This window comes from Trichosurus vulpecula, chromosome 1 (genome assembly GCF_011100635.1).
Source record: "Trichosurus vulpecula isolate mTriVul1 chromosome 1, mTriVul1.pri, whole genome shotgun sequence".
NCBI lineage: Eukaryota > Metazoa > Chordata > Mammalia > Diprotodontia > Phalangeridae > Trichosurus > Trichosurus vulpecula.
This window is the reverse complement of record NC_050573.1, coordinates 490,523,228-490,549,339: the sequence shown is the minus strand read 5'-3', so window position 1 is coordinate 490,549,339 and position 26,112 is coordinate 490,523,228. Positions and strand designations below refer to the sequence as shown.

Below are 26,112 nucleotides of genomic sequence, written 5' to 3'. Positions count from 1 at the left end.
CAGTATGGGAAATTTTCAAGAATTTGTAGAAAATTTATTGATTTGTTATGGCTAAAAAGTCATCACCTAATAGCCAACCATAAGCTGCTGAGGTTCTCTGAACTTACCTTAGACCAGATATCAGATGATAGACACACAGTACTTTGCTGGGTCTCTACTTGAAGCTGTTTCAACTTGTAACAACCTTCTACGTTTTGCTTTCCCTTGACTTAGTTCTCAGGAACCCACAGTGATATTTATGCCATGATGAAGTATCACAATAGAATGGCTCTAGTAAAGGGAATCTCTGTTCAAGCAAGGAGAGGGGCAGGTAAAGAATATAGCTTAAACAGTAGCAACTTAAATTGAGTTACAGTACACATTATATTCAGGCAGCATCCAGTTAACTGGATTAGGCTGGCCAAGGAGTATAGTTTAGAGTATACTGTTTGGGTGTAAAGGGGTGATGGTTATGCCACAGATTTTGTTGTTGTGTGTCCTTCATTCTCAAAGAGGACCATTGACTTCAGGAGGGTGATGTCCTGATTTGCAAGTGAATTGGATTTAAGTGAGGCAGAGCTGTGTGAAGTCATCAGCCACACTCTCTCCTCCAGAGTCATTAAAGTCCGGTGGCAAGACATAGAGGTGGGTATGGCCGGTGGCAATGGCCCAGGATGTAGTGGGAGACCATGGCCTTTTTAAGTTCAGATCTTTCTGAGGTCTCTGTTTTTCTGAGGCATTACCCATTCAGTGGTTAAAGGCTAGGTAAGAAATGAGGTAAAAGATGGCCTACTTTGCCTTCACAAAAGAATCAATTTGTGTGTGTGTGTGTGTGTGTGTGTGTGTGAAGACCAAGTTTAAAGAGACAGTAGTGGTATATAATCATGGGTGTGAGGGAGGTCAAGATAGGTGGAGGAATAGAGGGTCTGGGAGCAGAAAGGGACAGAAGAGAGTGATATTTGTAGCAATTAAAGTGGAGAAAAGCAAGCAGGAGTCATACAAAAGCCCAATGGTTAAGAAAGTGAGTCACAAAGAAAAATCCTTACATTAATGGAGATAACAGTGTGAGTCGAGGTTCAAAGGCTGCTTTGAGTACTGGATTCAGTCGATAATAGCAGAAGCTAGGCTAAGAGGAAAATATCAGAAAACAATAAAAAACATGTCAAGGAACGATTCAAACATCTGTGACAGAGCATCCTTTTATGACAGTTTTTATATGCCTCTTTATCTGAACCATACTGTCGGATTCTGTAACCTGTGCTTTTTCCTTTTTAAAAATATTTGTTTTAAATTCAAATGTTAAATTAAAGGTTTCCTTCTACTAGTTCAAAAGAAAAATGGAAATGTACTTTCAGTGATGCTTCAAGGGAATAACCAGTTAGGAACTGGGAAATCAAAATGCAATCCATATAGGTGTCAGAATTTGATTCTATGTTTATGAATTTGATCATGAAGTATACAATTATTAAAAATTATGTATATATAATTATTAAAATGAATTATAAAATGACTAAGTACTATATTTTGATGAAGTGAAAAAAGCGCTAGTCAGAAAAATGCCTTTGACATTTAATTCCTTTATTTAATTTGTTTAAGCCTACCTCTTGAACTGTGAAATAAAGCTGATAACTACAGTACCTGTTTCTTAGGGTTATTATAGGAAGGGGATAATATACATGAACTTATTTATAAACTTAATGCACAATATCATCAACTACTATCTTCTTTCTTTAAATAGTTTTCCATTATGGGATTCAGGTGGCTCTCATGACTTACTGTTTATCTTTTTAATACAATAAATGCACTGTTTTGAAGCAGGGGAAGAATAAGTGAATGAAGTTTTGTTCATTGTGTTTCTTTGATTTATGTTGTAAGATGTGTCAAAAGCCAAAATCTCTAAATAAGAAAATATATGTTGTAGTCATTTAAAAGCAACTTCATCTATTTTTGATATGATTAATTTAATATTATTTTCAGTCAGCCAAGTTTTAAATAATTAATGGTACTGTTACTTTTAATTCAGTCAGTCAGTCAGTAGGCTTTTATCAAGTATCTACTACATTTCAAGCACTGTGCAAGGTTCTGGAGATACAAAGAAATGCAGAAGACAATCCCTGCTCTCAAGGAACTCAAAGGCCAGTGTCACTAAGAGAGTACATGGTGTAGAGAAAGGTCTAAGAAGACTGGAGTGGTAGAAGGCTAGGTTGTGAAGGATTTGGAGTGGTAGAAGATTTTACATTTGATCCTCAAGATGTTAGGGAACCATTGGACTTTATTGAATAGAAGCATGGCATGGTCTGATCTACACTTAAAGAAAATTTGACAACTGAGTGGAGGATGGACTGGAATGGGGAAAAACTTGAGGCAGGAAGACCAACCATTAGGTTTTTGTAATAGTCCAGACATGAGGTAATGAAGGCATGGGCCAGAGTGGTAGCAGTATCAGTGGAGAAAAGGGGTCATATATAAGAGATACAGTAAGGTGAAAATTGACAGCTATATCTATGTTGACATCATATTCAGTTGATCAAGTTTTAATGAGATCATAAAAAAGGAGAAAGGACCTACATGTGCAAGAATATTTATAGCAGCCCTTTTCATGGTGGCAAAACACTGGAAATTGAGGGGATGCACATCAGTTGGGAATAGCTAAACAAGCTGTGTTATATGAATGCAATGGAATACTATTGTGCATTAAGAAATAATGAACAGGCATGTTTCAGAAAAACCTGGAAAGACTTGTATGAACTGATGCTAAGTGAAATGAGCAGAACCAGTATACAGTATACAATATCAGCAACATTGTATGATGATCAACTATGAATAACTCAGCTCTTATCAGCAACACAATAATCCAAGATAAATACAAAGGACTTAAGAAGGAAAATGCTATCTACATCCGGATAAAGAATTGATGGACTCCGAATGCAGATGGGAGCATTTTTTTCACTTACTTTATTCTTTTTTGTGTTTTTCCCTTTTGATCTGTTTCATCTGTCACAACTGTGACTAATATGGAAATATGTTTTACATAATAGCACATGAATAACCTATATCAAATTGCTTACAATTTTCAGAAGAGGGGAGGGGTGGGAGGGAGGGAGAAAAATCTAGAACTCAAATCTTGTAAAAATGAATGCAAAAAATTGTCTTGATGTATAATTGGGAAAAAATAAATACTATTAAAAATAATTTGCAAATAGAGCTTAAACTATTTTAGGAGGCAGTCAATTTAGTCACAGCTCTGCCAATAATGAAATGGAATAACTTCACTTAAGGAAGAGCCTCAATTTCCCCATCTGTAAAATGAAGAGTTTAGATGACTTATAAGATTTCTTCTATGCTTAACATTTTGGAATTCTGAATTCACAGGTCATAGCTTTATCCTCATTCCTAACTAGCAAAAAATTTATTTACTTTTCTTTTTTTTTCTTTCATAGTCTGATACCTACCTCTGCATGTCATTACGTCTGCCAATGGATGAGGAAGCCTTCGTAAGTAAGTATTGATTGAATATGGGTGAGAAGTGGAGAGAAACAATGAAATGTTTTTGAAATGTGTCGATAGTTCTCTTTGATGGTTATGACCTTAATCTTTCACTGTCAGATTTTCTAAAATGCATTCTAAAATGCATTTGTCATGCCTAATGCAGAAGCAAACTAGAGAAAGCTACTTAAAGTCAAGATAACAAACTGTATCCATGAGTAATAATAGTTAAAGAGTCACATGCAGATGTCTATGGCCTCCAATACTACACAGTCCCATTTATATAGTATTGGCTTTCTGTCTGTGCCTGGATACTTAATTCTGCTCCACTGAACAGACTGTTTATTTACCTTCTAGTTGAAGCTGTAATTCCTTTATACTTACTTTCAATATTGGACAAAATAAGATTTTACCTGTCTGCAAAAATATCCTATTTGTTTATATTCTAGAATGAATAAGATGACAAATAAATGACAGGACCCACCAAAATTGTGTGCTGGCATTTAAATCAAGTGAATGCAATAGCAAAGCACCCTCTCTGTTCATGTCTTCTGGGTAGTTTTCATTTTAGTCATCCATTCTGACAATTTTTAGCTATTTAGAGAAGATATTTGATGGCAAAATTGTTGACTAGATTTAAACTCTTCGACTCTTAGTTTCTCTTTTAATTTTTTTTTTGCTTTTCTTTGAAAAGAAAATGATGATAATGAGAGTTTTATTTTGCTCTCTTGAAACAAAACTTGAATCAGGTTTTCTGTGATGACTGTGATTTAAATTGGAAAATTTTACAGTTGCCTGTATTCTCGAGATGAATTTCTATGTGATGTTCCCCAAAGGAATTGCTATCATAGTTAATAGCAATGTGCTTTTATTGTTTTAATGTTAGTTGCACTCGCAGTGAGAGGAGGTGGAAAGGGGAGACACAGGGACTAGCACCCTTAAGTGAAAACTTTTTCCATACTCCTAAGAGTAACTCACATTTTAAAAATCTGAGCAGCACTTCATGACTAAGGGTTTTCATGTTAACACTGGGTACTGAGATTGTGAACCACAGTGAAGTGGGGAAAATAATACTGCCCAGATCATGTATGGAAAGAAATGAAAACTACTACAGCATCTGTTCAGATAGTATTTTTGAACATCTTAATTATAATGCTACAAAGAGAAGAGAAATATTTTTTAATAGTTTCTCTGCTCTGCTCATCATGGTATGGAGTTGACCCTAAATTTTCAAGGCTATGTCAGAAGCCTGACAGGTGCTAATAAGTTGGAAACAAAAAAATGTCTTTAAATATGGGTGGAGTGTATGTCTTCCCTCCTTAGCTAAATTTGGAGAGGTTCATTATAAGGCTGACCACAGGGTAATGAACTTTTAGTCCACAAGAACTCTTGAAGACCCCTAAGGGGGCTTCCCACAAAGGGTTTGAGGTCCAATCAGCAGAAAAATCTTCACCTTGACAAAAACACAGATTCTTGAAACATAATGATATTTAGCAGGTTATTAAAATATCAGTAATAAAGCTTTATTTTTGGAATTACATAGCCATAATTTTGACAGCAAAGAAATCATTAAAATATTTAGTTAAAAGTTGCATTTTAGGGGCAGAGCCAAGATGGCGGCTGGTAAGCACGGACTAGAGTGAGCTCCGTACCCGAGTCCCTCCAAAAACCTATAAAAATGGCTCTGAACCAATTCTAGAACGGCAGAACCCACAGAACAGCAGAGGGAAGCAGGGCTCCAGCCCAGGACAGCCTGGATGGTCTCTGGGTGAGGTCTATTCCACACGGAGCTGGGAGCTGGGAACAGAGTGGAGCAGAGCCCAGCCTGAGCGGTGTGGACGATCCAGACCAGAAGCCGGGCGGAGGGGACCCTAGCGCCCTGAATATGTGAGCTGCGGCAGTTACCAGACCCCTCGACCCACAAACACCAAAGACTGCAGAGAAGGTTGGTGGGAAAAGCTGCGGGAGTGGAAGGAGTTCGCGGTTCGGCTTCCAGCCCCGGGGGCAGCGGAGGTGGGGCAGCTACAGCTGTTATTACTTCTGGCTCCAGGCCCACCTGGTGGGAGGAATTAAGTGGCGGATCAGAGCAGGAGTGCAACAGCGTGCTGAAGATCTAAGTCCAGTCTGGACTGGGGGTCCTTGGGGAAGGAGGAGTGCGGGTCTGACAGAGCTGGCACCTCCCCCCCCAAACGTAGAACATAGAACTCGTTAGTCTACAAGCAGTCATACCCCACTGAAAAACTCAAGGGTCAAGTTAGTTGGTTGGGAATATGGCCAGGCAGCGAAAACGCGCCCAGATTCAGTCTCAGACTTTGGATTCTTTCTTTGGTGACAAAGAAGACCAAGTCATACAGCCTAAAGAAGACAACAACAAAGTGCAAGAGCCTACAACAAAAGCCTCCAAGAAAAACATGAACTGGCCCCAGGCCATAGAAGAACTCAAAAAGGATTTGGAAAAGCAAGTTAGAGAAGTAGAGGAAAAATTGGGAAGAGAAATGAGAAGGATGCGAGAAAACCATGAAAAACAAGTCAATGACTTGCTAAAGGAGACCCAAAAAAATACTGAAAAATACACTGAAGAAAACAACACCTTAAAAAACAGACTAACTCAAATGGCAAAAGAGCTCCAAAAAGCCAATGAGGAGAAGAATGCCTTGAAAGGCAGAATTAGCCAAATGGAAAAGGAGGTCCAAAAGACCACCGAAGAAAATACTACTTTAAAAATTAGATTGGAGCAAGTGGAAGCTAGTGACTTTATGAGAAATCAGGATATTATAAAACAGAACCAGAGGAATGAAAAAATGGAAGACAATGTGAAATATCTCCTTGGAAAAACCACTGACCTGGAAAATAGATCCAGGAGAGATAATTTAAAAATGATTGGACTACCTGAAAGCCATGATCAAAAAAAGAGCCTAGATGCCATCTTTCAGGAAATTATCAAGGAGAACTGCCCTGATATTCTAGAGCCACAGGGCAAAATAGAAATTGAAAGAATCCATCGATCGCCTCCTCAAATTGATCCCAAAAAGAAATCTCCTAGGAATATTGTTGCCAAATTCCAGAGCTCCCAGATCAAGGAGAAAATACTGCAAGCAGCCAGACAGAAACAATTTGAGTATTGTGGAAACCCAATCAGAATAACCCAAGATCTGGCAGCTTCTACATTAAGAGATCGAAGGGCTTGGAATGCAATATTCCGGAGGTCAATGGAGCTAGGATTAAAACCTAGAATCACCTACCCAGCAAAACTGAGTATCATGTTCCAAGGCAAAATATGGAGTTTCAATAAAATAGAGGACTTAAAAGCTTTCTCAGTGAAAAGACCAGAACTGAATAGAAAATTTGACTTTCAAACACAAGAATCAAGAGAAGCATGAAAAGGTAATCAAGAAACGGAAATTGCAAGGGAGTTACTAAAGTTGAACTGTTTTGTTTACATTCCTACATGGAAAGATGATGAGTATGATTCATGAGACCTCAGTATTAGGGTAGTTGAAGGGAATATGCATATATATATATATGTATATATATATATGTTTATGTATATATATAAGTGAATGTGTATGTATGTATGTATCTATGTGTATATGTATGTATGTGTATGTATGTGTATATATATATATGTGTTTATATATATATATGTAAAAGAGAGAGAGCAGACACAGGGTGAGTTGAAGATGAAGGGAAAATATCTAAAAGAAATAAAATGAAATTAAGGGATGAGAGAGTAACATACTGAGAGAGGGAGATAGGGAGAGAGAGAATGGGGTGGATTATCTCCCATAAAGGTGGCAAGAGGAAGCAGTTCTATGGGAGGAGGGGAGAGGGCAGGTGAGGGGGGAATGAGTGAACCTTGCTCTCATCAGATTTGGCCCGAGGGGGAATACCACACATACTCAGTTGGGTATCTTACCCCACAGGAAAGAAGAGGGAGGAAGATAAAAAAAAAAATAAAAGGCGGGGGGATGATGGAGGGGAGGGCAGATGGGGGTGGAGGTAATCAAAACAAACACTTTGGAAAGGGGACAGGGTCAAGGGAGAAAATTCAATAAAGTGGGATGGGTTGGGAAGGAGCAAAATGTAGTTAGCCTTTCACAACATGAGTATTGTGGAAGGATTATACATAATAATACATGTGTGGCCTAGGTTGAATTGCTCAACTTCTTAGGGAGGGTGGGTGGGAAGGGAAGAGGGAAGAGAATTTGGAACTCAAAGTTTTAAAATCAGATGTTCAAAAACAAAAAAAGTTTTTGTATGCAACTAAAAAATAAGATACACAGGCAATGGGGCGTAGAAATTTATCTTGCCCTACAAGAAAGGAAGGGAAAAGGGGATGAGAGGGGAGGGGGGTGATAGAGGGGAGGGCTGACTGGGGAACAGGGCAAGCAGAATATAAGCCATCTTGGAGTGAGGGGGAGGGTAGAAATGGGGAGAAAATTTGTAATTCAAAATGTTGTGAAAATCAATGCTGAAAACCAAATATGTTAAATAAATAAATTGCATTTAAAAAAAAAATCAAAAAAAAAAGTTGCATTTTAGTACTCCAAATTTTTACTCCAAATTGATTACAGATTTTTACTCCACATTTGCTCCAAAATGACATGTTACACATTTTTTTTCCTACAGCTGCTTTATTTTGTTTTTGTCAAATTCGGTGTGGCTTTTGTTTGTTTGTTTCCGCTTATACTGTGAAAGGACAAACATAAACAATCAGTGTAAATAGTAGAGACTTGTTTCAGAAAAACAGTATAGGTCATACATTAATAGACTGTTGGTTCATTTGCTGTGATACACTGTGCAGCTTAAGAACTGGCGAGTGCAGTGGGCCATTCATTCATTCCATGGACTATGTTAGTTTCCCCAACAAATATCTATATCTATATACATATATATACATATATGTATACACATATATGTGTGTAGATACATATTCTTTCAAATGATTTAGAACGTGAAAATATATTTAATCATGAATGATATTTATAGAAAAGAAAAATATAGAACCAAAAACTAAAGTAGTACACATTTTCTCATATAAAACTTTTTTTTCCTAAAAGGAGAGCTAGTTTGGTGACATAATGTAAACCTTTTCTACATTTTCACCATAATTATAGTTTCTACCTTATTTTGACTTTGGGGGTTTATTCTCAGAGTTATGTACCTTAATGATTAGTTTTTACAACTTTGCAATGTTCCTTATAACAGTCCTATCACAATTTGATATTTTTTGATGGCATGTTCAAAGTGGGATTTTTTATCACCCTTTCTGGAAAAGGCACTTCAGTTGATTCAATAAATATTTATTAAGGGCCTATTATGTGCAAAATATTCTGCCACGGAATAGATATTGTACCTTTATAGAGCTTACAGTTCAGTAGGAGATAGTATACTACAAAAAAATGCAAAAGAAAACACACCTGTGTGTATGCATATGTATGTGTATATATGTACACATACATATATATATATTCTGTATATGTAAGATGTATGTAAGGAGAGAGAGAGAGAGAGAGAGAGAATTTATGTATGTATATTCCTTACATCAAACTTCAAGTAGTTAATTCACCTTCAAATACTAAAAGATGGACCAAAAAATACTAAGCATGGTAAAAAGCAAAAACAAAATGCATACTGTGACTCCATTTTTTCTTGCTTGTGCTATCTCTGCTTTGTCTTTTCCATCAGCATTTGTTCTCAGATATTTGAAACCCTCCAGTTCCCAGTATTTAAATACCTTCTCTAAGAATCATAATGCTTTGAATTCCTCTAGTCTGATTCTTTTTTGGATCAAGGATCTGCTAGTATCTATTTACCTTGCTTTCTCTCGTTCTGGAGAAAGTTCTTTCTACAAAAAAGCTAGTCACTCTCTTTTTCCCTCTGCCTTTTAAAACTTCTCATCCACTTAAGGTGCAAGTCTAAATCTTCACCCTGAGGATCACTCTTTGTGATTGACTCAGGAATCTTTTTAAGTCCCTTATCTATTTTTATGCTATGGATTTTTGTACCTTTGTTTTAAGTGATCTCAGAATATATGTAACAATAAAATTTTGTAGTGTTAAGTTTCAAAGTTTCCCAATTCTTTTGTTCAAGAAAGAACACTTAAGTGCTAGGGTAATGGTGAAGAAGTAGGATGGGGATACAAACAAATTAGATAGTTGGAACGACCATATTAAGTTTGAAATTTTTTAAAATAAAAACACAAAAACATCTATTTGTATGAAGTTACAACTAAGGAAATGGGTGGTGGTAGAAGGTGGAAGAATACAAGTGTGATCTATTTGGATGAAATTGAGCTACAACAAAAATAGCACACCTACATAGTTCTGCCATCAAACTGCAATAATTATTGAACTCCCCTCCCTTCATGTCAGTCCATTTCACCTACATCAATTGTACCTTTCTAAATATCCACCTGACCTTTCAAACTGCCTGTCACAATCAAACCCAGTACTCTGTCATGGGCCTTACTCTGTATTTACACTCTTGGTGACCTCATCAACTCCCATGAGTTTAATTATCTCCTTGACGATGACTCCCCAAACTACATGTCTAGCCTTAATCTCTCTTCTGAGCTTCAATCCCCCATCAACTACCTACTGGACATTTCAAAGTGTACATCCTGGAGCAATCTCAAACTCAGCATATCTAAAAGAGAACTCTGGCTTTCCTTACACACCCACTCCTCTTCTGTTTCTGTTGAGTATTCTATCACCCTTCCAGTCGCACTCGTTCGCATCCTTGGGGTCATCCTCCTCTCTTCACTGTCCATGTGTCCAGACAGTTGTCAAGTCCTGATGCTCCTTCCACAGCACTTTTCACATCCATCCCCTTCTCTGTACTCCTACAGACAGCACTTTAGTTCAGGCCTTCATCACTTCTCAAAGCCTCTAACTAGCCTCCCTACTCCCTTCTACAATCTGTCATCCATATAGCTCCTGAAATGATTGTCCTAAAGCACTGTACTGACCATGTCATTCTTCAACTCAATAAACTCCATTGTTTCCACATTACCTCTAAAATCAACTGTGGACTCCTCTGTTTGTCATTTAAAGCTCTTTACCACCTGGCTCTGACATGTATTTCTAGTCCTTTTATAAATAACTCCCTTTACGGCACTCAATCTCACTTCTACATGACTTTTGGAAGATTTCTTCTCATGCATTCTGTGATTAGGTTTATAACATCCTCCCCCATCCTCACCCCCTTACAGGCAGAGGGAAATGCTAGAGACTTCACTTGAGAATTAGTTTAAACCCTCACTGAGAATTTGGGGATTTGAAATTTTTGTTCATCTTCCCATCTAAAGAACAGTCACAAGGACTAACCTAAAGATTATAGAACCCTGCAAAAAGAGTTAGTGAGGAGAGTGGAGACAGGAAGGGCAGCATCTACTAAAAGTAATCAGGAACAGAAGCAGCTGGGTTCCTCACCGCAGCAACTGGGAGCAGAAATCAGGGCATGGTGCTGAGTGGCAAAGGTGGCAACAGACACCTATTCATTTCTAGGCATTCCCACCAAGGTGAAAGACAGATGGATGGAGGTGGAGACTGTCATGGTAGCTGGTAATCTATGAGATTGCCATGGACACTGGGACTATGGACTAAAAATAGAGGTTCAGATCAATATGTATGACAAGGAATGGTGAAACTTTGAGTCCAACTACACAAAAGTAATTTGGTTTTCTTCCTGTTTTGGAATAGGGATCCCAAGCTCTGACCAATTGTTAGAGGGAAAACAAAACCCTCCTATATCCTGGGGGTGAATGAGCTGTGTTAGTATTTTATTAATAATTCCAGGAACTCTCCAAAGAGAATTTTACATGGATCTGAAGCCAACGCCACTGCAGCTGTCATTCAGAGACTTGCACAATGCCTAGCACATAGGTACTTAATAAATATATATTAATTGATTGAAAAAAACAAGCCCATGATGTCTCTTGAGAATGGTTGACAAACTTTCCAACCCCAATCCTAGTGGGAGAGGAGGGAGAAGGGAAGCAAGCATGTTATCAAGCCCCCAAGGCAACAAGGCTCTGCCCCTGCCCTAAGGGAAGGAAGGGGAAAAATTAGAAAAGAGAGTGATAGCCAAAAGGAAAGGCCCAAACCTAAGCCAACTCATCTTGGTCAGAGATAGATACAACCTACCTTATATCACTATCTCTTTTCTCAATTTGTGGGAGAGGTGAGTGAGTTGCCAGCCAGTGAACCTAATACTCCATAGTGACACCTAAAGCTCACAAGAGAGGACGCTTCTAATGTCAGGTACATTCCTCCACCATAATTTTATCAAATATTTTAAAATGGTCATATGACTGTTAACTTATAATGTTCTAACTATATTCTCTTCATTTCACCCTTATATGAGCCATTTCATAATCTTTCAATTCTTTTACTCTGACCTTCAAAACTATCATAATATTCTCTTCTATCAGTAATCCTTTATGAATATTAACATTCATAAATTAACAATATTTTCTAAGTAATACACCTCATATTTTCACAGTGTTGGTCTATAATGCTAATATTTATCCAGTTACCAGATAAGAGCACAATAATTAACCAAACAGTTTGGCCAAAACTCCATAATTCAAATTAGTACCATAATAGTGAGTATCAACAAAGTAAATGTAGATAAGCAGCTAGAGTTCTGATGGCAGTCGTTAAAAAGTTGATTTTCTTGATGATATTGTCAAATAGCCAGTATTAATATTCATATGTGATAAAGTAATTCATGCTGTTTGAAAGCTCAATGGAATTAACTCACAAGTAAATTTTGAAGACAATTAAATCCCAAAATAAAAATAGAAGAAATAAAAAGCAAACAAAAAATTAACATTCAGTACAAAGCAAAAAATCCAAATGATGTGGAAGAGAAGAAAATAAAACATCAATGCTAGAGGTGAAATTATACCTTGAAAAGAAGTTACATATTACAATTTAAAGAAAAGGGAAAATGCAACATTGAAATAAGAAGATTAAACATATTATAATCTTCCTCAAAAGCAGCCAATATCAAACAAAATTCAACTGTAAGCTCAAGCTATAGATTAAAAAATGAATCAAAAATAATATTAAAATGAAAACTTGAACAATTCAAAATCTAAATAAGAAGATTAAACTTATTATAATCTTCCTCAAAAGCAGCCAATATCAAACAAAATTCAACTGTAAGCTCAAGCTATAGATTAAAAAATGAATCAAAAATAATATTAAAATGAAAACTTGAACAATTCAAAATCTAAATTACAATCATTTTAATTCAAGAGCTTGAACAATTGTGTGGGCAGTGCTACTTAATAGATGTACAAGAGCCAAAGTTGCAATGATGGTAACATTCCCAATTGTGACATTTAGGCTAAAATTACTTATTAATTGTATTTAATCATTGCATCTAATCAGAATCAACATTTGTGAATTAAATTCAGACTTGATTATATAGGCCTTGTTAGATAGATTCAAACTGGCTCCTATTAGTAGAATATGTAAAAATTTAACTCCCCTATTCTTATGGGCTACAGTCCAACCACAAACATTTAGACCATGAGGAAAGATGAGTTAATCTCATGATAAGATGTGCCTATCAGAGGAATTTCCAGGTGATTTTAATCAACTCTCTTTTTCCTTTTGCCCTGAGTTATGGAAATCCCTCCTCTGAGTCAACCCAAACATTGCCCACCCTCCATCTCTGAGTCAGACTAATCAGTCTCTGATGTTATTTGCATCATTGGACTGTTTTCCGTACCCTATATAACCTGCTATGTTTTCAATTGTGTAAAAAGGCTGCTCTGACTGTCAGGTGCATCTTTGGCTACTTAGAATGCTTGGATCCATTTTACTGATATTTGCAAGCCATGCTAATAAATAGATCTTGCTAGGACTTTTGTTTCTCAATTTCTCTTTTTCACAGATTTTTATCCCAACATGAGGCAGAGAAAAGATCTCAAAAAACAAACAAAAACAATTACCGGAACTTAATTATGACTTATAGCACTATATACCCTGTGACTATTCCCCAAACTTCTACTTGAATTTACAGGTTGGGTCCCTAGAGGGTGGCTTCAACTTATTTTCAGGATTTGAGGGGCAACCCTGAAAAGTTGTATGTCTCGTCTTATAGCTTCTTAGCCCCCACTGGTATGATCCTCATTAATAATCAGTCAGCCATACTTAATTAACCTTTTTAAAAAATATTTACTAAATGTTATGTTAAAAACAGTTGGTAAAAATCATTCATTCCCCAATCTAGGGGTATACCTTCTCACCAATACACATAGTTTCCATGGAGAAAGTGGTCTCAAATTTAAAGTACAATGATGGTGAGGTGCATATATAAAAAACAGTTGTGACAAAAGGGTACTTCCCAACTCTGGCCTTGGGAATCTTTTTATCCTTTTCTGGAGTCCTAATGAAGTTCCCCTTAATTGTCTTCATCAGGGCTGTCTTTCTTGAATTCACAACTGGCATTTCTCTCTGCCATGAGGAATTTCACTTCCTGAAGTTGCCTCCATCCTTAGGTGACTGTTTTCACATCTACTGCAGGCACTACCACTGCCATTAGTCACTAATGTCCAGTTCCAGTGGGCAATGTAGCTACTGGAACTATTTAATTCCAACTATTACTGGGACCTCTTGAGGTTGCCTAAACACTTCCATTTTGGAATACATACTCTCCTAAGATCAGGAAATAACAAACACAGAGGGATGCATTTGTATTCTCACAGCTAGCAGATCGGGTGAGATGCAGCTGCCCTTCCCTAGTCCTGACTCTTAGAGGCAGCTCAAAGTAGTCCTACCTCTTTTCTAGTAGGGAAGGAAAAACAGCAGCAAAGGGGTGGGTCTGTCTTCACATATCACTCTAAGAATTGGAAGGGATATCAGAGCATATCTAGTCTCATCCCTACCTGACCAAGAATCTCTTTTACAATTTCCACAATGATTATTCATTCAGCATCTGATTTTAGACTTTCAGTCACAAGGAACCTACCAGGTTCCCAGGACAGACCATTCTACTGTTGGACAACTCTGATTGTTAGGAAGACTTTCCTTATATTAAACTTAAATCTTTCCCTCTTACATTTCCACCAGTTACTCCTGGTTTTTCCTTAACTAAGCTTATTACTTTTTCATGTTAGACTTTCAAATATTTGAAGACTGTTATGACCCTCCCCGCAAATCTTGTCTTCTTCAAACTTAACATTCCCATTTATTGGGTACTTCAAACCCTGGAACTACAAAGTAAGCTCTCCCAATGAATTGAGGACATGGAACTGCTTTCCACTTTGCATAGTGCATGATTTTGCCTTGTTTATGTTACATAATTTCTGTTGCACATGCAAGTGAGTGGTCTATCTATTGGGCTGTCTTTCCAACCAACAAATGGATTGTCCTGTTTCTGAACTGGGGTAAGAACCACCTCTCAAAGGTAACCATATCTGGGAACTTTCATCATGATTGGTTTAAAAAATGTTTGTACAATAATACTATAACAATATTGAACTAGACCATTTTTAAGCAAAAATCTGTTACAAATGTAGAATGGAATGTTGGAAATGTAAATGGGTATGGGCCAGGCATTGCATTGAGACATCAGTGTGCAGGTGAGAGTAGAGAATGGAGTAAGGGGAAAGAAGGAGCTATTGAAAAGAAACTAATAAAAATAAATAAAGAAAAAAGAAAAGAAACTAATATTGTACTGAAAATTGTCAGAGCATCTTAGAGTTTATTTCTCCAGGAAAACAATTCTATCTTGGTCTGTAATATTTTACGCATAGATATTTAACCAGTAATAACCACTGAGATTAATTTTGAGGGTTTAAAAGTAGCTTGATTTTGTAATTCTCATAATTACATGGACTGAGAAACTTCTTTTAGGAAAGAAAGAAGATAACAAGCATTTATTAAGCACTTACTAGATGCCTGGTACTGTGCTAAACTCAGGACACATAAAACCAAGCATAAAGACAGGCCCTGCCCTCAAGGAACTTATATTTCTAATGAGGAAAGACAACACAAAAAAGGGAGATGAAAAATCAAGAGTGTGGGAATGGTTTTAAAATCCAGAAAGTCAGAAACAGGGCCAAGAGGAGACTAAAACTGAATGAAACAATACAATGTGACTCTTAAGAAACCTGATTTCAAACACATTGCCGAATTTCTTTCTTAAACACAAATTCTAAATATGTAAAATGCTTTTAGGCCCACTAGCATTGCTTTTGGGGTCTACAGTCAGCCTATGCCCCTTTTTTCTAATTGTGAATGAACTAGAGGTTTAGAGATCATAAGATTATAGCCTTTCTGATGAGTTTAGCAAATCCTTTGAAACAGTGGTGGGAAATATGTATATATACATATATATGTGTGTATATATATGTGTACATATATATATGTATATATATTGAAGTAATATTGCCCTAGTGACAGCTTGTGCTTCAGGAACTATATCTCTAAACTAGAGAAAATGGATTTTACAGGGAATTCCAATCTAGCTAATCTTATACAAGAATATCAAATTACAAAGTTAGACTCACTTTTGATGTAGGTAGTTATTTGTTACCTCCACCATTCACAAATCACAACACGTTTCCTAACATACCTGCTGGACAGTGACCTGGATAAATGATTAGTATTCCTTTTCACTCTTTTGGATAGGTCTTTTTGCAAAGGGACTATTATGCTTTTTTTATTTGTATTACTAGGGCTTTTGACAACAGCTCTTTTGCTTAAAATGCTCTTTTCATTCATTTTTTCACTGAGTTCTTCCACAGTAACCCCTGAGTCATAAGTACTTCAGGCTCCAAGGCCAATTAAAAGGGTTTTTGTTTTGTTTTGTTTTGTTTTTGCCCCTTCTAAATACAGACCCTAGAGTCCTAATTGACAGAAGTTATTTGTGCTTGCATCAGGCAAGGATCTCCTCCTAGAATTCCTACCTACCTTTTTACAACTCAATTAAAATGTAACCAACTACATGAAGCCTTTCTTGATCCCCCTACTAGTGCTCCCTCCCCCTAAAAAAAATCACTTTCATTTATTGGTGGTGCAGCAGATAGAGTATTAGATGTGGAGTCAGGAACACCTGAGTTCAAAACCTGCCTTCGTCATTTACTAACGACCTTGGGCAACTCACCTAACTCTATCTGCCTCAGCTTCCTCGTCTATGGAATGAGAATGCTAATGGCACCTACTTGGGCCTGCTAGGTGGCGCAGTCAATAGAGCTCCAGGCGTGGAGTCAGAAGACTCTTCTTCCTGAGTTCAAATCTGGCCTTACATGCTTACTAGCTGTGTGACCCTGAGCAAGTCACTTATATAAACTTGTGTGCCTCAGTTTCCTCATCTGTAAAATAAACTGGAGAAGGAAATGGCAAACCACTCCAGTATCTTGGCCAAGAAAACACCAAATGAGGTCACGAAGAGTCAGATATAACAAAAAAAAAAAAGACTGAACAACTTCTCAGGGTTTTTGTGCAAATAAAATGAGGTAATATTATAAAGCCCTTTGCAAACCTTAAAGCACTATAAAGCAATAGGAGTAGAAGGAGAAGAATAAGGAGGAGGAGGAGAGGGAGGGGGAGGGGGAGAAGGAGTAGGAGACATTATTTTCCGTGAAAGAACGTAAGCTCCTTGAGGCAGGAATTATTTCACATTTGTCTTTTTATCCCTAGCACCCAGTCCAGTGCTTGACACGTAGCATTGGGCAAACAGTGAACAAAAGCCAATAGTGGGAAAAGAATTTTTGAAGGCAACAAATGATTTTTATGTGAAAACTTTTACTAAGTTTCCTTTGAGATAACATCCTCAATTTTCATATTTTTAGTGGGCAAATTGTGGAATTTTAAATTGGTTTTCTTCCTTCAGCAGTGAAGATATTGATACAATCTTCCTTTGACTACTGGACTGTAGTGATATCTAAAGGGTGTTTTACAGACACTCAGAAGAATTGACTCTGACAGAAAGCCACTCAGCCAAGAAATTTGACTGTCATCTTCATCCCCTTGCTTTCACTCACTTGGCTGACCATTAAATAAATGTGTTTCTTCCTTGTGGATGATAGTAGGCTCCTATCCATCAAAGCACACTATATAAGTGAGATAGAAGCCACCGCATTTAGAAGTAGATCAAATTAATAAAATGACTTATTGCTATTAGTTTTCTCATACTTCTCCAAATGGAGAACAATTATTTCTGCAGGATGGTACATTTAATTTTAGGGGGGAAAAAAAGAAAGTAAAAGAATAGCCTCTTCTAAGCAAAACAGGTTTAGGTTATTTACAATTTCTTCCTTGTACGGAAGGAACAATTTAATTTGGATCATGTGTGAAGTGACCAGATAGATGAGCATAGACAGTAGGGTCTATCACTGAAATAAGCAACTGTTTCCACATACATCAGTGACATGGGGAAGATGTATGTATGTGTTTATGCAAACCTCTTTCTCCAGATAATCCATTTGTACCAGTTTTACAAATTGATATAACAATAACTCACATTTATTTGTGTTTCAAGGTTTACAAAATATTTGCCTACATTATCTCACTTAATCATTGCAGTGACTGTATGAAGTTGGTACTATTACTAACCTCGTTTTACAGATGAGGAAACCAAGGCTCAAACAAGTTGAGAGACTTGCCAGGGTCACAGAGCTGAGTATTTTAAATAGGGTTTGTCTGATGTCTACTGGATCTTCACTGGAGTAAGGCAATCACTTTATTAGTAGGATCAGATATTTAGAACTGGAAAAGACCTTACAGGTATTCTAGTTCAGCCCTCCTTGTTTCGTAGATGAGGGAACTGAGGGTCAAAGAAGCCATGTGACTTGTCCAATTTCACTCATATTTGTGGGATTTTGAACCAAGGTCTTTTTACTCCAAATCTAGTGCTCTTTCCACTATGTGTTGGTGCCTTCTTCCTTCATTGTTTCTTGGTCCCACTAATTTCAATGGATATTCCAAACTTTGTCTTCCCTCTGAAGATCCTAACTCTAACCCACCCTGTCTCTCTAAGTAGATGCCCTTGCCTTCTACCTTACTGAGAAAATCAAGGCTATCTGTCCTGAGTTCCTTCTTCACCTATATTCCAGCTTCTGATGGAGAGGTAGACCTTCTCCAAGCCAAGAACAACCTCTGTTTGTACCTTCAAGCCCATTCCATCCCATCTCCCCTCTGTCTTTCTCATTTCCAAGAACTGCCTACCTACTAGATCCTTCTACATTCACTCATGTCTGACCCATCCTTAAAAAAAAATCTTCATTTGACCCTTCCATACCCTCAAACTATCCTCATATCTCTTCTCCCCTTTAATTTAAAACTCTTGGAAAGAATTGTCCAAATTTGTACATATTCATCCCTCAGTGTTTTGTAGTTTGGCTTCTGACTATAACACTACCTTGAACTGTTTTCTTCAATTTTACCAACAGTCTGGTTAAGTCTAGCTAGTTAAGAAACAAGCAAATCCTGATACTCAGAAGAATTGACTCTGACAGAAAGCCACTCAGCCAACAAATTTGACTGTCATCTTCATCCCCTTACTTTCACTCACTTGGCTGACCACTAAATATCAGGTTCTCATCCTCACTGACCTCTGTTCCATTTTGGGTACTGTTGACCATCTTCCCCTGTGCAATACTTTTTTCCCTTGGATTCTGTGAAATGGCTGTCTCCTGGCTCTCCTCCTGTCTGTCTGATTATTTCTTTTCAGTTTCACTTTAATAATAATAAGAGCTAACATTCATATAGTATTTACTATGAGCCTGGTACTGTTACCCCATTTGATCCTTGCAAAAACCCTGGGAGGGAGCTTCTGTTAATATTCTCATTTTATGTATTAAGAAACAGAGATTAAGTGACTTTCCCAGTTGCACAGCTAATAAGTGAGGCTAGATTTAAACTCATGTCTTCCTGATGCTGGGTCTAGTGCTTTATCAACTGTACCACTTAACCCATAGCATCTCAAAATCAACATGTCCAAAACAACTCATTATCTCCCCCCTAAACCAACCTGTTCTCCAAAACTGTCCTGTTTCTATGAAGATATTATTCCATTCACCCAGATTATTAACTTTAGGATTATCCTTGAGTCTTCCTTCTCCCTCACACTGCATATTCAGTTATTTGTCAAGTAGTGACAATTTTACATCCACAACACCTGTCTGGTTCTACACACTTTTCTTACCCTATTTCAGACTCTCAACACTCCCTATTTCCCAATTAAGTCTTCTCCTTCAAGTCTCCTTCTTCTCCAGTCCAACTTTCTTGGAGCTAACAAAATAATCTTTACAAGGCACAATGTTAGACAACAAGTACTGACCTCTCCCCTGCTCAAAAATCTCTAGTGTTTGTACAATAAAATATGAATATCTCAGCCTGGCATGTCAGGCCCTCCGTGGTCTGACTTCCATCTACCTTCCAATCTTATTTCTAAAATCATTTCAATGATTTCATAAAATCACTGTCCATTCTTCCTCTCAGAATCACTCACAGTTCAGTTCAAAGGCTACCTCTTCCCTTAGCCTCCTTCCCACAGGTGTTAATGTTCTCTCCACTCTTCAGTTTAGCTTGTAATATGCTTCCTTATGTACTTGTTTTCTTACCTCCTCTTCCCCACTCACAATAGAAGCTCCTTGAGGGCAGTCTCTTCTATTTTTGCTTCTGTATCCCCAAAGCCCATTGCACATTGCACTCCTTAATAAATATTTGTTAAATGGTCCTTTTTATCACCTCCTATCTCATTTCTTTTTTCCAGTTAGCTGGTTACATCACATTACCTTTCTCACTTTTCCTAGGATAATTATTTAGCCTCACTCTCCCAGAGGACTGCTATGTACCTTCCCTTAGGCATCCTGTTTCCCTAAAGAGTGATTCTTCTAGTTCCCTGGTAAAAGCGATGTTTAGTTACACTTTAAAGTACTTACAAATAGGAAACAAAACCCAGCCTGGTCAATGTAAAAGTGTTATGTCCCTCTCCGAACCCCTGGCCTTTGGGATTTCACTGTAAGCACATATTCAAAGCCAATTATCTTGAAACTTAAGGAAAATAATAAATAAGATTCACACACTAGCCTCATTATTATGTGTTTCCTTAATATTATTCCAGCAACTTCTCTCCACTAACCCTATGCTAATGAAAGGATACATTGACACTTCTCATGTTAATGAGTCATAACCACAACTCAAATGGGCTGCATGGGTAAGGAAGGAAGATTATGAAGGAACAACCATCCATATTTATAATCTACCTGCATACATTTGGGAAATGACTATAACACAACATTAACCCAAATACAGAAATAACTAATATCTATTTCACTTTTTACTTGGAAACAAAATACACAATAGATCAAGCTTCAGTATGTGATACAAAATATTGTAATATTATTATCATTACTATTATTAGAATGGGACAAATTATGAAGTAACTTAAAAGCTAAGCAAAGTTGTTTGGATTTGATGCAGTAGGCAGTAGACAAAAGTAATGTTTAAGGAAAATTGTTATCCATGTTAAAACATCTTGCATAGCCTGGTCAGGAAAAAGGTCTATTATTTGATTGCTTACTTAATTGGTTTTAATATAGAACCAAAAATTCAATGTTAAAAAGCTTCTAATTTTGAAAATGTTATTCTTTCTCATATTAGTTAGATATTAAATTCTTCAAAGTTCTTATGTTAGATAAACTAAGGATTATTCCACTTTGAATTTATGTTCCTCTTAAAGGCCTGCTCAGATATTCTATTATTTGTGTAACTGGGAAGGGAGTTTAGGAAGCAATTTTATAAACCACTGTTAAAGCTTTATCAGGCAACTAGGAGGCCCAGTGTTTAGAACATGGCCCCCAAAGTCTAGAAAACCTGAGTTCAAATTATGCCTCAGACAGGCATGTGTAAACCTGGGCAAGTTATTTAATCTCTGTCTACCTTGATTTCCTCATATATAAAATTGGGTTAATAATAGCACCTACTCCCAGGTTTGTGGGGATCAAATGAGGTAATATTTGTAAAGTTCTTTGCCAACTTTAAAACACCATATAAATGCTACCTATCATTATTATGTTGTTATTCTTAATAAATTGGGCATCGTTGCCTATAGTGGCAAGAGTCAGCAATATTTTCTCTAGTAATATTTCTGATTATAAATGCTCAAGCAAAAGTTCCTTGTTTTAATACAGAGTTGCTTTATGGTTATGGGAAATTCTGGCAAAAGATAATGTAATATGCCATTTCTGTGGGATTTTAACATGCTCACAAATGGATTATAGTGCTTTTGAGTTTCCCATTTATCTGAACCTTTCTAGCTCAACTGCAAGATTATGAACATAAAACTTGATCGTATCCTACACTTAAATTACAATTTAGTGTATCGTTACTTCCTATTCAGATTATAGCTCTTGAAATATCTTCATTTTGGGGGAAACTATGAGATAAAGAAATGCTTAAGGGAATGCAAGGGTTTTTATTTTGGCTTTGTACTGTTTTTTTCAAAACTATAAGAACAATTTTTCAACGTGATTATCTGTATCACATTTTTTATTCCTTCCCATTTCCCTCGTTGAAATAGATGTTTGAAAGAATCACCATTTGATGATTTTTACTATTATAATTGTCTAAAGTAGACACACATATAACTAGTAGAGTCTCTTTTGTTTTAGTCACTTCAAAAATCAGAACTAAAGGCGTTTTAGAAAGTATGGCTAAAATTACATGGAAGTGTATTGGTTTGCTCTAAAATATTACTGCATCAAAACCTTCACTCACTCAGACCTGATCTTTATAACTTAAATAGTTCATTGTAGTTCTGTAAATTTTACAGTGGTCTTTGGCGGGAAGCAATAAAATTTGAACAGACAGGATAATTCTAGATACAGAAGCAAATGTTAAACTGAATAACATGTTTAAAATATTGATTCCATCTTTCTGTTAATTGATATTCATGTATTATGAATACAGTTTTAATAAAAAAAACCTATGGAGAATCAGAATGGCATAATAAAGCACTGAGCCTGAAATTTAAAAATCTGGGTTCAAATGCCAACTACAACATTAGACCCACCTTGTGATGTTGGGCATTTCACTTAACATCTCTCCAAGCCTCCATTTACTCATCTTTAAAATGGGGGTAATACCTTCTACTTGCCTTGCAAAGTTGTTAGAAAAGTACTTTGAGCACTATAGAAATGAGAAAAAAATTTCTAGAAAACAAATTTTCTAGTTTATAATGTATATCATTAGACAACTTTAATATATAGGATTAGACATTTTATTATAAGCTAATATAAAAATAAAATCAAAACAGCGTGATGGGAAAAGATTCTGGACATGGAGTTAGAGGAACTGGGTTCAAATTCCAGCCATGCAGCTCTGGACAAAGTTGATTTAAGGTAGACAGACATTCATAGGTTCTAAATTCCATACCTCTATTGTCCTATGTATTTACTAACCAGCCTGTCAATTGCTGAGTCAGAGTATGCATTTATCTTCAGTGTGCCTTGCTGGACTGTTAGGACTGGATGGATTTGGAGGTCCATTCTAGCTGGGTGATAGTCTAGTTAGGTAGATTTCAAACTGGTTGAATGACTGGACTCAAAGAGTCATCACTAATGGGTCCTTGATAATTTGGAGGAAGATTCTAGTGGGTACCCTAGAAATCTTTCCTTATGTCTGTGCTGCCTGACATTCTCCTTGGTTAATTGAATGAAGTCATAGATGACATATTTGTAAAACTTACATATGACACAAAACTTGAAGGAATAGCTAACCCCATGGAACCCAAATCCAAAAATATCTTGGCAAACTAGAATAATGGATTGAATTAAGTGCTAGGAAATTTAGGAGGGGCAAATGTAAATAAAGATTTATGTTTGGGCTCTACAAATCACTGTCAAAATAAAAGATGTGGGGAGAGGTGGCTAGAAAACAGTTCCTGAGAAAAAAAGATTTGATAGTTCAAGTGAGCTGCAAACTCAACTGCCTTGTCCTGGACCCTCTTATTTCCTTTCTTGGTATTCTCTCTCTGGCTGATCACAATAGCTCTCATAGATTCAATTATCATATCTATGCAGCTGACTTCCAGACCTATATATCCAAACCCCATTCTTTTTCCTGAGCTGCAATCTGCCTATTCCAAAAGTATGTCCTGCAGGCTTCTCTAATTCAATAGGTTTGAAAGAGAACTCATCTTTCCCATAAAACCAGATTCACTTTATAACTTCCCTGTTTTTGTCCAAGATGCCACCATCCTTCCAGGAAACCATGGTCAAAACCTTGGACTCTTTCATTGTCTCTCACCCCCTATAGCCAGTCTGATGCCATACTTTGGTGATTCTATTGCTATATGCAAGCAAAGTGGGACTTTTTGCTGTTCTTTTTTTCTTTTGGAGTGCTTCTCAGCACTAAGGCAACCAAGTGCCTTTGATTGAGTCTTGCTTTTGTTTGAATGGAGTCTTTGATTGAATCAAGAGTCTTTAATGACCTGCTTAAGTCACAAGAAAGCCTAAGCCACATGAGTTGGTGTCACATGGTTGTGATACCCTCTGACCCTGAAGAAGTGTGTATATACTCTGAGGTTAGCATTTTGCCTTGGGGGCTCACTCATTGGAAGAGTGTTCATGTGATTTGGCCAGACAAGACTCTGGTTAGTTGTTAAGGAGCCCCCTGGCTTTGAAAACCCATATATTGGTGCTTCTCTCTCTGGTAACTATGTATGTATTGCTATGGACAGACAGAAGCCCTGTCTGCTGATTTGTGTTATTTGCTCTTTTTATATAATTTCTGCTTGTAATTTCTGTTTGTGTTTTCTGTGAAGTTCAAGGTGCTGACTTTTTCCCCTGAACTAAATGAATGATATATGTATGTTTAATTAAAGTGAGGTTGTAAACCCCTTAAAGCTGCTTTTCTTAGAAAAGCAGATCAAAGAACCTGTGCTAGCACCCCTCCTGTGTGCTGGTGTTATTGGTCTTACACCTCCACAGCAGCTGCAAGCAGCATTGTTGTTACGCTACAACATCTCTTGAATCTATTACCCTCTCTTCACTCAATTGCTATGGCTAGTTCAGGGTCTCATCACCTTCATTATTTTGCAACAACCTCCCAATTAACATCCCAACCTCTAATATTTACCTTCCCTACAATTCATCCTCTATCAGAGCTGCACAGGTCTGACCATATCACACTCCTATTCAAGAAGCTCTGGCTACCCCACTTCCTCCTCACCCCCATTATATCTGTGATAAAACTAATTCTGCTGTATGGCATTTAAAGCTCTTCACTATTGGTTCTGACCTATTTTTCCAGATACATTTTTTTCTTGCAGTTCCCTTTCAGGCTCTCTATGTTTTAGCCAAACAGGACTATTTGCTGTTACCTATATGGGAAATTCCATTTCACTTTTCCATTTTTTGCACAGTCTTTCCCCTGCTCCTGGAGTGAATTGCCTCCTTTATTCTACCTCTTAGAATACCTAGCTTCCTTGAAGGCCTAGTTTACCTCTTATGTAGTACCTTTTCTGATACCCTTAGTTGTTAATTCTCTCTCCACCCTGAGATTACTATCTATCTATCTATCTACCTACCTACCTACCTATCTAGTGTATTTATTGCCAGTGTATATATAGTTTCCTCCATAGAGAATGTAAGCTCCTTGAGGGCAGGAGTTATTTCATTTCTGGTTTTGTATCTGCAGCATCTAGCAAAATGCCTTGAACAGAGTAGACTTTTACTAAATTCTTGTTCCATGAAAGAAAGAATAGTTTCACATGGTAGCAAAAAAAGCCAATATAATTCTAGGCTGTATTAAGAGGTGGAAAATAAGGGAGAACACAGTTTGATTATATCCTTTCCTCTTCAGGTCTTATCTGAAGCATATATTCAGTGAGTTTATGGCACTATATTTTAGAAAAAAAAAACTTAAACAAATTTGAACACATCCAAAGGAATTTCACCATTGTAGGAATGGGGCCCTGTTGATTATGCCACTCCACTTAATATTTTTTATTTTGTGAGAATCAGTCAATCAGAACTGAGTCTGAACTGGGCCTGTATAGCAACTGGCGTCAATCAAAGCCATAGTATAAGAGACTTGGTCTAATGAACGATATAAACTTTGTGTAAAAAGAAAGAACTATTTCACAACTAGACAGAGATTCCAAAGGTCTGGAAGAGGAGAGCAAAGAGTAGGGTCACACAGAGCTGAGCTAGGAAGTACCAGCAGCCCAGGGGCAGCCAGTGAAAGGGAAAACAAGAGAAGGTAGGCATGTGATGTGGCATAAAGGATAAATATCAAGCAGGGCCATTGTAAATTCCTGAAAAATGCCTATTGGCATCTTGGAACAGATACCACCAGTTATACCCACCTGCTCAAAAACAGAGTGAAGTGCCCTCCCCCAAATAAAGAGATCTGCTCTTTTCCCAGTTTCCCTTTCCACCTGTCCACAGACTCTTTGGACTAGTATAATCTTCTGCTTTGTTACCCAAATGTTTCTGGCAAGCTGAATATTACCTCAAACATAAAGAAGACAAAAGTTAACTAGAGACAGATATAAAGATATAAGGCAGATATAAGAACAGATAACAAAACCTCTGCATAAATGTTAGGAATTTTTCTTACAGGCGGTTCGAAGTCATTGTGATTGTATTCGTAACTTTTCCTCTAAAATAAGCTGCCT

At 37.1% G+C, this 26,112-nt stretch overlaps 1 protein-coding gene across 6 annotated transcripts in view; it reads left to right on the top strand.

Annotated features, from left to right (window-relative positions):
• PAM (peptidylglycine alpha-amidating monooxygenase) overlaps nt 1–26,112 on the top strand; it is a 409,388-nt gene that overhangs the window by 183,143 nt on the left and 200,133 nt on the right. For all 6 annotated transcript variants that reach the window (XM_036737505.1, XM_036737477.1, XM_036737514.1 and 3 more), the window contains one exon: nt 3,420–3,477. In XM_036737505.1, the coding sequence (XP_036593400.1) occupies nt 3,420–3,477 (58 nt within the window). The remainder of the gene's footprint in view (nt 1–3,419; nt 3,478–26,112) is intronic.